This window comes from Mirounga angustirostris, unplaced genomic scaffold, assembly GCF_029215605.1.
Source record: "Mirounga angustirostris isolate CCGP_5_RB_7025 unplaced genomic scaffold, mMirAng1.0.hap1 SCAF_11, whole genome shotgun sequence".
Taxonomy (NCBI): Eukaryota; Metazoa; Chordata; class Mammalia; order Carnivora; family Phocidae; genus Mirounga; species Mirounga angustirostris.
The window spans coordinates 126,356,328-126,370,174 of NW_026991719.1; the positions used below are offsets into that span (position 1 = coordinate 126,356,328).

The 13,847-nt window shown below is 42.0% G+C and overlaps 1 protein-coding gene across 5 annotated transcripts in view; it reads right to left on the bottom strand.

The window, feature by feature from the left end:
* The window catches only part of GAB3 (GRB2 associated binding protein 3), a 95,246-nt gene that overhangs the window by 14,503 nt on the left and 66,896 nt on the right, over positions 1-13,847 (bottom strand). For all 5 annotated transcript variants that reach the window (XR_010406288.1, XM_064574770.1, XM_064574769.1 and 2 more), the window contains exons 5-8: positions 11,856-11,911; positions 10,977-11,196; positions 8,665-8,746; positions 7,478-7,580 (exon numbers count right to left, since the gene is read on the bottom strand). Coding sequence is in view for 4 of the 5 variants with exons in the window: in XM_064574770.1 (XP_064430840.1) it covers positions 7,478-7,580; positions 8,665-8,746; positions 10,977-11,196; positions 11,856-11,911 (461 nt within the window). In the remaining variant the exon portion in view is untranslated. The remainder of the gene's footprint in view (positions 1-7,477; positions 7,581-8,664; positions 8,747-10,976; positions 11,197-11,855; positions 11,912-13,847) is intronic.

The following is a 13,847-nucleotide window of genomic DNA, read 5'->3' on the forward strand; positions in this document are numbered from 1 at the left end:
TAAAGAAAATAAACCTCCCATATTTAATAAGGGAATTTAGCAAGGTCACAGGACATGAGGCTAACACACAAAAAACAATCATATTTGTATATACTGCCAATGGACAACTGAAAGCTGAAATTACAAAAATGCCATTTACAATAGCTCCAAAAGGTGAAATACACAGGTAGAAATCTAATAAAACATGATAACATCTATATGTTATCTGAGGAAAGAAATAAAGAAAATCTGAATCAATGGAGACATGACGTATTCATGAATTAGAAGATTCAGCATAGTAAAGATGTCAATTCTCCTCAAATTTATTCACACTTGGTCTTAGCCAAAAGGCCGAGAAGCGATTCTCCTCAGATTTATTCATACATTTAATACATTTCCAATCAAAATCACATCAGGTTATTTTGTTAGATAATGACAAGCTTATTTCCAAAACTGGAAAGGCAAAGGGGGCAGAATTAACAAAAAAAATTTTTAAACAAGAATGAGATTGGAGAAAATATGCTTCCCATTTTAAGATTTACTCTAAAGCTTCAGTAATCAAGACTGTGGTATAGACAAAATAATAGACACATAGATTCATGGATCAGAATATAAAGACTACAAAAATATGCCCAAATGATGTTTTACAAAAGTGCAAAGGCAGGTCAATGAAGAAAAGATTGTCCTGTCAATAAATGATACAGGAACATTTTGGACAGTCATATGTAAAAAATCATCCTCAACACCATCTCATACCTTATATAAAAAGTAACTCAAAATGGATTACAGACCTTACATAAAACCTAAAAACATGATACTTTTAGAAGAAAATATGAGAAAATCCCAATGACCTAGTAGGGTTAGGCAAATAGTTCTTTGACATGATAACAATCCATCAATGAAAAAAGTCCATATATATATATATATATAGAGAGAGAGAGAGAGGAAAGTCAATAAATTGGGCTTAATCAACAGGCAGTCATGTCTCCACCACTGGCCGTAGCAACATTTTCCTAGCTGTGTCTCCTGAGGCAAGGGAAATAAAAACAAAAATAAACTACTGGGACTACATCAAAATAAATGGCTTCTGCACAGGGAAGGAAACTATCAAAAGGTTAAAAGGCAACCTACAGAATGGGAGAAGGTATTTGCAAAATATATAAAGAACTTCTTATACAACGCAACACCCAAAAAACAAATGATCCAATTAAAAAATGCGGCAGAAGACATAACAGACATTTTTCCAAAGAAGGCATCCAGATGGCTAACACACACACACAAAGATGCTCAACATCACTCATCATCAGGGAAATGCAAATCAAAACTACACTGAGATATCCCCTCACACCTGTCAGAATGGTTAAAATCAACAACACAAGATAGGGACGCCTGGCTGCCTCAGTCAGTAGAGCATGCGACTCTTGATCTCAGGGTTGTAAGTTCAAGCCCCACATTGGGTGTAGAGATTACAAAACAAACAAACAAAAAAACAAAACAAACCCACAAGAAACAACAGGTGTTGACGAGGATATAGAGAAAAAGGAACCCTCTTGCACTGTTGGTGGGAATGCAATCTGGTGCAGCCACTCTGGAAAACAGTATGGAGGGTCCTCAAATAGTTAAACGTAGAACTACCCTATGATCCAGTAATTGCACGACTGGGTATTTCCCCAGAAAATACAAAAACACGAATTCAAAGGGATACATGCACCCCAACATTGAGAGCAGCATTATCAACAATAGCCAAATTATGGAAGCAGCCCAAGTGTCCATTGACTGATCAATGGATAAAGAAGATGTGGTACACACACACACACACACACACACACACACACACACACAGGAATATTATTTGGCCATAAAAAAGAATGAAACCTTGCCATTTGCAACAACATGGATGGAGCTAGAGAATATAATGCTAAGCGAAATAAGTCAGTCAGAGAAAGACAAATAGTATATAATTTCACTCATATGTGGAATTTAAGAAACAAAACAGATGAACAAAGGGAAAAAAAAAGAAAGAGAGGCAAAACAGTAAACAGACTCTTAACTATAGAGAACACACTGATGGTTACCAGAGGGGAGGTGGGTGGGGTGAAGGGTTAAACAGATGATGGGGATTAAGGAGGGCACTTGCTGTGATGACCAGTGGGTGTTGTATGGAAATGTTGAATCACTATATTGTACATCTGAAACTAATATAACACTGTATGTTAACTATACTGGAATAAAAATAAAAACAAATACATAAATTTGGCTTAATTAAATTTAAAACCTTTGCTTGCAAAAGACAGAAGAGAATGAAAAGGCAAGCTCCACACTCAAAAGAAAATTTTTGCAAGTCACATATCCATCAGGTAACTTGTACACAGAATAGGTAAAGAGCTCTTAAAACCCAAAGTAAGAAAACAAACAACCCAATTAAAACTTGGGCAAAAGGATCCAACCGATAGATACTCCACCAAAGAAGATACATAAATGCCGAATAAGCACACAAAAATGAGTCTGACATCATTTGCCATGAGGGAAATATATGTTAAAACTACAATGAGATACCACTACCTACATGTTAGAATGTCTAAATTAAAAAAACCAAAAAACTGCAGGACCAAGCATGCTCCAGTGGAGCAACTAAAACTCTCATAAATAGTTGATGGGTGTGCAAAATCGTACAGCCATTATGGAAAAGGTTTTGGAGTATCTTGTAAAGTTAAACATACAATTGATGACCCAGTTAAACATAGTTGATAACCCAGCAATCTCACTTCTGGGTATTTACCCTAGACGAGGATTTTTCAACAGTGGCATTATTGACTTTTGGAGTTCAATAATTCTTTGTTGTGGGGAGTTGTCCTATGCACTCTAGGATGTATAGCATCATCCCTGAACTCTTCCTGCTAAAATGCTAGCACCACAATCCTCTGTATCAACCAAAATGGTTGTGGCAACCAAAAATGTCTCTAGACATTGCCAAATGTCCCTTACGGGGCTAAGTCATCCCCCATTTCTGCTCTAGAGAAATGAAAACTTAGATAATGCAAACTTATGCCCACACAAAATCTGTTAAAGGCCCTCAAGATCAGGAACAAGACAAGGCGGCCCACTTCTGCAATTGCTATTCAACAAAGTATTGGAAGTTCTAGCTATATATAGCAATTAGGCAAGAAAAAAATAAAAAGGCAGCCAAATTGGAAAAGAACAAGCCAAATAATCTGTTGACAACATGGTCTTATAACTCTTAAAGATTCCATGCAAAAAATTAATAATAAACAAAAAAATAAACAAATTCAGCAAGGTTGCAGGATACAAAAATCACACCCAAAATTCAGTTGCATACATATACACTAGCTGAACCATCTGAGAAAAGGAAATCAAGAAAACGGTATCATTTACAACAACAGCAAAAAGAATGAAGTATTTGGGAATAAATTTAACCAAAGACTTGTAATGACAACTACAAAACACTGCTGAAAGAAAGCAAAGCAGACATAAATAAATGGAAAGACATTTCCATCTATGTTCATGGACCGGAAGACATAATATTGTTGAGATTACAACATTACCCAAAGCAATCTGCAGCTTCAATGCATTCCCTATCAAAATCCCAATGGAATTTTTGGCAGAAATAAAAAAACCCATCCTAAAACCCTTGGAATCTCAAGGAACCCTGGATAACCAACTCAATCTTGAAAAAGAACAAAGTTGGAGGACTCACACTTTCTGATTTCAAAACTTACTGTAAAGCTACTATAAATCAAAACAGTGTGATACTGGAGTGAGGACAGACATAAAAACCAACAAGCCCAGAAATAACTTTCACATATATGGTCAACTGACTTTCAGTGAAGGTGCTGAGACCACTCGGTGGGGAAAGGGCAGTTTTTCCAACAAATTATGCTGGGAAAACTGGATATCCACATGCAAAAGAATGAAGTTGGATCCTAACCTTAGACTACACATAAAAATTAACTTAGTAAGAATTAAAGACCTCAACATAAGAGCTAAAACTATAAAATTCTTAGAAGAAAACATAAGAGAAAACTTCATGACATCGGATTTGGCAATGACTTATTGGATACGATATCAAAAGCAGAGGCAATAGAAGAAAAAAAGAAATTCTACTTCATCATAATTTACAAGTTCTGTACACCCAAAGACCCTACCAAGAGAGTGAAATGACAACCCACAGAATGGGAGAAAGTATTTGCAAATCATGATCTGATTATGGGTTAATATCCATAATATATTTTTGAAAAAACTTCTACAAGGCAACAACAACAAACACAAACAACCTAATTCAAAATGGGTAAAGGACTTGTTTAGTCATTTCTCCAAAGAGCCACAAATGGCCAATAAGCACGTGAAAAGATGCTTAATATCATTAGTCATCAGGGAAATGGAAACAAAAACCACCATGAGATACCACTTCACACCCAGGATGCCTATAATTAAAAACAAACAGACAAACAAAGGGAAAATAACAAGTACTGGTGAGAATGTAGAGAAATCAGAAGCTTTTGCACCTGCTGGTGGACATGTTAAATGCTTTGGCTGCTGTGAAAAACAGTTTGGTGGTTCCTCAAAAAGTTAAACATAAATTATCATAGGATGCAGCAATTTCACCTCTAGGTATATATCCAAAAGAATTGAAAGCAAAGACTCAGATACTTGTACACCCATGTTCCTAGCAACATTACTCACAATAGCCAAAAGGCAGAAACAACCCAAATGTCCATCAACAGATGACTGGGTAAACGAAATGTGGCCTCTCTATCCAATGGAGTATTACCTTTAGAAAGGAATGAAACTTTGAGACATGCTACGATATGAATGAACGCTGAAGGCATTCTGCTACATGAAGGAAGGCAAGTGTCATATGATTCCATTTCTGCGAGGCACTTAGAATAGGCATATTCACAAAGCCACAAAGTAGAACAGAGGTTTCCAGGGGCTTTTTGGAGAGGGCCTAGGGCGTTATAGTTTAATGGGTGCAGAGTTTCTGTTTGGGATGATGGAAAAGTTCTGGAAACACATAGTGACGATGGTTGCACAACATTGTGAACATAGCTTAATGCCACTGAATTGTACATCTAAAAATGGTTAAAATGGTACATTTTATGTTCTGTTTATTCCACTTTAGTAAAAGATATCAAAAAAACCAAAATCTGTAAAAGAACGTTGCTGGGGCACCCGGCTGCCTCAGTCGGCACAGCATGCGACTCTTGGTCTCGGGGTTGGGAGTTCGAGCCCCACATTGGGCATGGAGCTTACTTAAGACAAAACAAAAAAACAATGTTTGTAACAATCCTATTCATAAATGCCAAAAAACTTGAAACAATCCAAATGTCCTTCAGTGGGTAAGTAGATAAACTGTGGCACATCCATACACTTGAATCGTACTCGACAATAAAACAGAACTGTTGACATGCGTTACGACTTGGGTGAATCTCAAAGACATTATACTGAGTGAAAGAAACCAGTCTCAAAAGATGGCATACTCTATGATTCCATTTATGTGGCATTCTTGAAAAGACACAACTACAGCGACGAAGAATAGATCAGTGGCTGCCAGGGATTAGGGTCGTGGGAGGGTGTGACTATGAAGACACAGCACGAAGGAGTACCTCGAAGTTGATTGTGGTGGCGGTTACGTGAATCCACGTATATGTTAAAATTCATAGAACCGCACACCAAGAGAAAGTCAGTTTCACTGTAAGATAATCTAAAAACTAAAAAGTATTATAATGCCATAATAAAACATTTAATGTGAGATTGAGGGTTTAGAATTCTACCATAAAAGTCTTACAAAACTATTGAAATTATAGAATGTGAAAGTCCTGTAAAAAAGAGATCACGTAAGTTAAAATTTTCATTCTTCTAAATTTTCTATAATTTCACAAACATTGAAAGAAACTAAAAAATGATACATAACTTTAATAAAGCAAAACTTGTATTTCAGCCTCTGGCCTAAATTTTTACATTCAGATCAGACCCTGTTCTCAGAGAGAAAAAAAGTTAACATATACGATTATGCGCAAAATCAAAATCAAACCCTATGAGTCATGTAGGCTTGTTACGTGGAACAAGTGAAATGATGTAACTCAAAGTCATTTGAAATTATTATATTACTACAGTTGAAGAGACATACAATTGAATGAGATGGGATAGGCTTTAGATAGGCTTTAAACACACCTATATGGTGCTTTCCCCACAGCTACCTGCCTTCAGCCAGTATTCTGGGCTCTTAATCTACCGTGTCATATGGCCTAATAATGCCCAGACAGTCATTAACTACTGATTATAAACTTAGGCAAGAAATCAATCCATAACTATGCTGTTAATTAAATACTGGGCTTTCTCATAACCTCAAAGATCAGGGATGAACTGCTAGTATCTGGAATGACTCTGCACTTGCTTCTATTAGGTTAGAGATTCACTTCCCTTTTCTGTTCCCTGGAGACAGAGCACAGCTGGTCAGTATCCTTTATAAGAGTGTTTTCTTCTAGAAGTTTCCCAAGGGCCATTACTAAGTGTGAAAAACATCGGGAAGACCACAGCAGATTTGTATATGAGTCACCTTCCATCTGCATATGGTTAAGTGAACTTACAGCACAATTTTTATCAAATAGAAAGGCAAAATGAAGCATTTAATTACTGTTTCACTGGAGATGACCGTGTTTAGATTTTCACTTGCCTACTAACCTCACGCATAGGAGGGCCACAACTGTCTTTTCAAAAGTACATATAGTCACAGTGCCTTGAATAGCAGTCTTCTATGATCTCTTTTCAAAACTTCATCGGTCAAACACAGATTCTCTCTGGAGTTCTCTACATTAAGTTCCAGAACAGGCTCGGTCCTGGCTAACATGCTTCATAATTCCCAGAGGTGCTAAAAATCCCTCTGTCTTCAAAAACCCATGCTGCCAATAGAATCCAAGGTAAAGAGAACGGAAGGAACAACACAGGGCAGGAAGGGGAGATTAATTACTTAATTAAAGGATAGAGGTGTCACGTCTCTATCTGCTCAGATCTACAGAAAGACCCTATAGCCCGAGTCTCCAGAGACTAAGACACATTCACAGCCCAGGACACTGTCCTCCCTCCCACTGGGACTCAAGTGACTCATCCTTCAGGTGGTTTGGCAGAAAGGAACACAGGGTATGTGAGTTTGCTCTGCACATCCAAGGAGCTACAAAGTCATTGAGATCAAACAGGATATCACAGCCTTGGTGAAAAGAACGCCCGACATTTCCATTCTCCCATTACACGTGCCTCAACCCTGGGTGCTCCCTGGAGGCCTCCAAATGCTAGGAGGAGCTGGATATTGCAGGAAAGAAAACCAGCTTCAAATCGATTTGTTCCCAGTAACCTGGTATCACATTCAAGTGACTGTTTTCAGATTGCAGGGGGCTTTCTCAAGTTCATGTTTCCTTTATAATGAACTCTTAAGAATATACATTGGGGTGAAGCATATGAAGAGTGTGAAACAGAGGATTACCATTTGGATGTAGCTTTCTTCCTCTTCTCTGGAAACAGAATTGGCAAAAAATCTTGCAGAATTAATACCGTTTCTTTCTGGAGAGAGAAATCTGGTTCGATTGCTGAGAACAAAAATATAGATGAGGTCAAAGCAATGTCTTACAGCTGCTGTGAAAGCCAGCCAGGAACTGACATGGTCCCCATGGGCTTTTCGGCCCTCCCCTTCCAGATACAATTTCCTTCTGGCCAAAGCGATTCCTGAAGCAGTAGAGACTGCCCAGCTTCTGTCCCATTCTGGGGCGAATGGCTCCCAATTCTCAAGGGTTACTTTTTTCCAGACCCTCCATGTGTTAGAGCTCACAAGCTTTCTAGAAACAGACCAAGGCATCATATCATTTAGAAAAAAAAAAACACAAACAAAACCAAAACGCTCCTTTGGGGCTCTTGTTTCCATTCAAAGTTACTGGCAAAAGTAATGAGGTGTGACCATTCCTCTGATGGGATGAGAACAAGACTGCCAATCAATTTTCACCCTACTCCTGAGTCAGAAGCACAGACTGCATCTCTCTGCAGTCATGACTGGAAATAGAGCTCTTTGCAGAGGTGTGCTTTGCAAAGTAACTGTATCCTGTGGCCTAGAGAGAGAACCAGGAAACTCCTGGGCCAGGCCCACGACTCTGAAAATACTACTGCTTAAAGATGAGATGAGAGAGTGCAGACACATTTGGGGTTTGTCTGCCAGGTCCATGCACCATCCCTCTTTCTCTGAGAAGTCCCTCCTCCTACTTGTTCACAAGGCTGGGCTTCTGGAAGCTGTGTTGGTACTCCACTCAGGCTGGGGCAGGCCAACTCCCTCTCCCAGGAAATGTGAGTTGGGGTCAAAAAAGAGCCTATCTCTGCTGGTACTGGAATTATAGCATGTAAATAAGCTCAGGATCTACGGTCATGAGAAGAGAGAAGCAGACGTGAGAGGTGGAGAGTTCTTTGGGTTCCCAACAGCTCGTTCCTAACTCCAGCATCCTGGGACATCCAGTTATATTCCTTCCTTTGTGATCTACAAAATATTTCTGGCTCATGATAACAAACCCCATCTCTCCTTTGACTTAAGCTAGATCAAGTGGGCTTCAGCTACATTTAGTCAGAGTCTTAACTAAAACCGGGAGTGCCTGTGCTGGATGAGGTCCCTTTGAGCAATCAAAGACATACCAAGGTACAGTGCAGGTCCTGGTTAGAGACGCATGTTCCCGGATGGTGGAGAGGTTTCTCAGGTCCAGGGGAGGTGGCCGTGCTACAAGATAATACAGTACAGTAAGTTCTCAGGAGTTAGAGGCCAGAATCGAAAGACATGCATGGTTCTAGGTGTTGGGAGGCACAGTGTGAGCAAAACATATGAAAGCCTCTGACCGTATGTAATCCCAACACCTACCTTACACTCGGCATGTCCAAAATGGAAATTCTACCTTTCTTACTACAGGCAGAGATGATCACCCAGGTTCTAGTCTTCCCCTCTTCCAGTTCATTGTCTACCTGATAGTCTTTCTACCTAGACACATTCTTCCCCATCTCTCTGCCTGGTTAGTCATCTTCAGATCTCAGCTCAATGTCTCCTGCCTAGGAAGGCCTTCTTTGACCTCCAGACAAGATCAGGCCCCACATCATGGGCTCTCATGAGTTCTTGTATTTACCCTTCATAGAGCTCCTTGCAGTTTGTAATGATATATTCATCTGTGATTATCTGATTCAGGTCTAGACTGTGCTCTGGGAGGACAGGGATTTTTTGGCTCATGTGTTACTCCACCTCAGTCATCCACCTTGTTGAGTGGGTGATGCATGCATCCCTCTACCAGGGCCTTGACCAGGTTCCTTTTGTTTCCCCCACTAGACTACATGGTAGAGACTATTTCAGTCCCCTCCATATCATCAGAGCCTCAGTTTCCCAGGAGCCTCTAAGCTGGGTGAGGTACTGAGCTGGAAAGGACATGTGAGTCACATAGTCCCTGGCGAGAAGGTCTCTCCTGGTGGCATGACACCCTGGCATCCGTCTCACCGACCAGCCAACTCGTGGCTACTCCCCCTGCCCTCTCCCTGTTGGGCCCCAGGGTCCACCCCTGTAGCCACCCCTGTCAGAACCTGTCCTCCTGGCCCAGGTGTCCACCTTCACAGCCACCCAGTGAATCCCCAGCCCTGAGTCCATCCACCGTGTTCATGCCTCGGACTGCCAGGTCCCATAGAGCTGCACTGGCCATACATGGCTATCTAAATTGATATTTCTTAACAGTAAATGAACTTTAAAATTCAGTCTTGGGGATGAAAGGTATAGCATGGGGAATATAGTCAAAAAAATTCAGTTCTTCAGTTGTACTAGCCACATTTCAAGTGTTCAATAGCCACATTTCTATCATCACAGAAAGTTCTGTTGGATAACACTGCTACAGAAAATCAATGGAGCAAAATAAATAGCGACCTCAAAGTTACATGTCCCTGTGAAATCACTCCTGACCAGAATGAATGATTGTTTCCTCTGAAACTCCGAAGACAGCGTTCGTTCTCTTATTCGGTACTGACTGGATCATTTTTCTTCCTCCAGCTGGTTCTTACCGATCTTCCTCCCCCTCCCACTGAAGAACCTGCTTCCTCATCTTTACCTCCCACCCAGTGCCTAGCACAGCAGCATACCCACGGCAAACGTGCTGTAGATGTGATCTGACTCGAACTGAAGGAGGGGAGACTAGAACGACCAGGCATGAGTAGGGGCCTTGGTTACCAATTTGGGGCAAGGCCGCCTGAAGCAGTAGTTTTTCCAAAGAGCGAACAGAGGTGGGAACCAACCAGAGATCACAGTCATTGTACCAAATAGTTCCTAGTAATCACACACACCTACTGGGCAGGTGGCAATGGGCAAGAATGAAGTTAGCAAGTTACTTTGACCTGCTTTTCTTTCCCTCTTCTCCTTTCTCCCTCTGTCCATGCTGTTTGCAGACCAGAGAAGCTGCCTGGGAACAAGGCAGAAGCTTCGAGGAGCTCTGGGCCTATAGGATCCAGACTGCTCATTGCCCCCAGACACCTCTGCTGATGGGCATGTGCAAGGCAGTGAGTGAGAAATTGCATGTGACCAGGTCTGGCATTCAGGAATTCCTGTCAAAAGTCATTCTTGGCTACCTCACTGTGATTATATTCAAGTCTGTTTAAACAAAGAGACGCCAGGCGGGTTTCATCATCATCGTTTAGTTCTGGGTCTTTGTTAGGGAAGCAGCTGAAGGTGAGCCCTCTGGAATGAACTTGGCTTTGTAGGCTGTATTTGCAGGGCCACAGTGCCTTAAGTCCTATGCCTCCTTTTCTCAGTCTGGGGTGGCAAGCTTTCCCAGCCCTTCCCATGCAGTCCCGGCCATTGCTCCTTACACTTCCCAGCCCTCAGAGGTGGTTCCTCTAGTGCTTTCTTCCCAGAGTGTCAGGAAGGAAACTTTTTCACATGGCCTCTAGGACCCGTACCCCCTCTCCTGCCTGGTCAAGTGGCTTACGTTTCCTCTGAGGCTTGAGATTTCTGTTCACTGGCGGAGGCTCCAGGTCCACAGGCAGCTCAGGCAGCGGGCTTGAGATGCTTCCTGGGCTCATCGGGATGTAGTCGTCATGGCTGCAGCAGGCTCCAAGGCCAGAGACGGCCGCCTGGGGGCCCATGGGCACGTAGCCGTCTTCAGCCCCTCCTGAAGCCGGAGGGGACATGCGGGAGAACCCGCACGGCTGCAAGAAAACAGAACGGTCACGAAAATGGCTGCACACGGGGCTCTGGTTGCAAATTATCCAAGAATAACCTCGAACTTCCTTAGGAAAGTCCAATGAGCTTCCAACTCCAGCTCTGCTTCTGCACCTATTGTATGAGGTGAGTGAGACTCTCCTGAAGGTGATGCTAGAAGACAGTGGGTTAGGAATGTCTGCAGATGCTCTACATATAATGTGATGCCCGAAGTCCTGCCCCGAGCCAGACAAGGGTCTGAACACTCAGTCCAGTAGTTCCCAGACAAGTGCAAGCCTTAGGGGAGACTGAAAGGGTCCTCAGAGACTCAGTGCTGAGTCTCAAAAGACCTAAAGGGGGGGCGCCTGGGTGGCTCAGTCGTTAAGCATCTGCCTTCGGCTCAGGTCATGATCCCAGGGTCCTGGGATCGAGCCCTGCATCGGGCTCCCTGCTCCGCGGGAAGCCTGCTTCTCCCTCTCCCACTCCCCCTGCTTGTGTTCCTGCTCTTGCTATCTCTCTCTCTGTCAAATAAATAAATAAAATCTTTAAAAAAAAAAAAAAAAAAAAGACTGTAACATTTAAAAAAAAAAGACCTAAAGGGAACATATGTTGGTCAGGCTATTTTTGGTCAAATTGAGGCTTAAAGGAACTCAAGTGCCAAACTTACCAAATTTAAACTAAGCCGCTTGTCTCGGTGTCTTAATGATTGGCCTTCTACATCAGCTGTAAGAAACAAGCCAGGGTGGTGAGAAACGCAAGACGGTATCAGTTGAAACTAGGTTCCAAGTCCCTATGGACCTCAAGGCCCTATGCTCAGCTCTGGAGAGGAAGGGAAGCATAACACAGTTTCTATACGCAAGGCTTGCTATTACGTCTAGTTGGGCAGTCAGAGCACATTCACCAACAGATGGAAATCAGACCAGATTTGGAAGTTTCTGTATCATGGCTTCAGTTCTCTCAATGAATGAGGAGGACATATAGCAAAGAGTTAACAAATGCCTGTTGCATTTATTATATGAATTTTCTGAGCATAGAGATGAAAGAGACAGAGAGGGAGGTTTGAAGAGAGAAGGTGTACAAGATCCCTTGTGATAAACAGACAAGGGGCAGCACCACAGAGCATCACTGAGGGTGAACTGGAGACCTGTGATCATGAGTTTCTGCAGCAATAGCCAGCCACTCAGGTACAGGCATGGAGAAAGAGGAAAGGTGGGTTAATCCAGGACTAGAAACTTCTCAGATGGATGTGACAAACAGCGTGACATAAACATTTAGAATAATTGTTGAACTGAAAGAAGACATGTCCAGAAAGCAGAGCAGTAAGATAAATGGGCCTAGACTCAAATGAGATATGATTTTTGGGAATTAGCAGCTTAGAGATGGCAGTCAAAACCATAAGAGTAGATGAGTCCATCTAAGTTGCAAGTGTTGAGAGCAGTTTAACTACAAAACCCTACAGAATCCCAATATTCAAAGAGCAGGAAGATGAGCAACCACAGAATAATGTTAGAAAAGTCCAGTGCTCCCAGCAAGTGGGTACCAGGGAAGTGTTCCTTAAGGACTTGGAGATATGAAAAGTCAAGTTGCCTTGGAAAAATATACTGAAGAGTAAACGTCATCTTTTTTCGGGGAGGGGGGCAGAGGGAGAGGGAGAGAGAGAATCTTAGGCTCCACGTCCAGCATGTGAGCCCAACGCAGGGCTTGATCTTATGACCCTGAGATCATGACCTGAGCTGAAACCAAGAATCGGATTTGGTTTCTGATTGGTTTCTGAGCCACCCAGGTGCCCCAAGAGTCAACATCATCTTAAAGTGAGAGAATAATCCCCAGCTCAGAAAGATGTAATGGGAGATTGTGCATTATATACAGATCTTCCTCAACTTCCTTTATCGGTGATGTCCTGATAAAGCCACCCTAAATTGAAAATATTCTAAATAAAAAATGTGTTTACTACATCTAACCTACCAAACATTATAGTTTAGCCTAGCCTGCCTTAAACGTGCTCAGAACACTAACATTCACCTACAGTTGGGCAAAATCAGCTAAGACACAAGCCTATTTCATTTTATTTTTATTTTATTTTCCTGCCTGGGAAAGATCCAAATTCAAAACTCTAAGTACAGTTTCTATGGAATGCATATTGCCTTTGCACTATCATAAAGTAAAAAAATCCTAAATTGGGGGCGCCTGCATGGCTCAGTTGGTTGAGTGTCCGACTCTTGATTTCAGCTCTGGTCATGATCTCAGGGTCCTGGGATCAAGCCCCATGTTGCCCACCCCTGCCCCTGCTCAGTGGGGAGTCTGCTTGTCACTCTCTTCCTCTGCGGTGCCCGCCCCCCACCCCCGCTCGTGCACACATGTGCACTTTTTCTCTCTCTCTCAAATAAATAAATAAATCTTTTTTTTTTTTTAAAGATTTTATTTATTTATTTGAGAGAGAGAGAATGAGAGACAGAGAGCATGAGAGGGAGGAGGGTCAGAGGGAGAAGCAGACTCCCTGCCAAGCAGGGAGCCCGATGCGGGACTCGATCCTGTGACTCCAGGATCATGACCTGAGCCGAAGGCAGTCGCCTAACCAACTGAGCCACCCAGGCGCCCCTCTTTTTTTCTTTTTTAAATCCTAAATTGAACCATCATAAGTCAGGGACCATCTGTATAC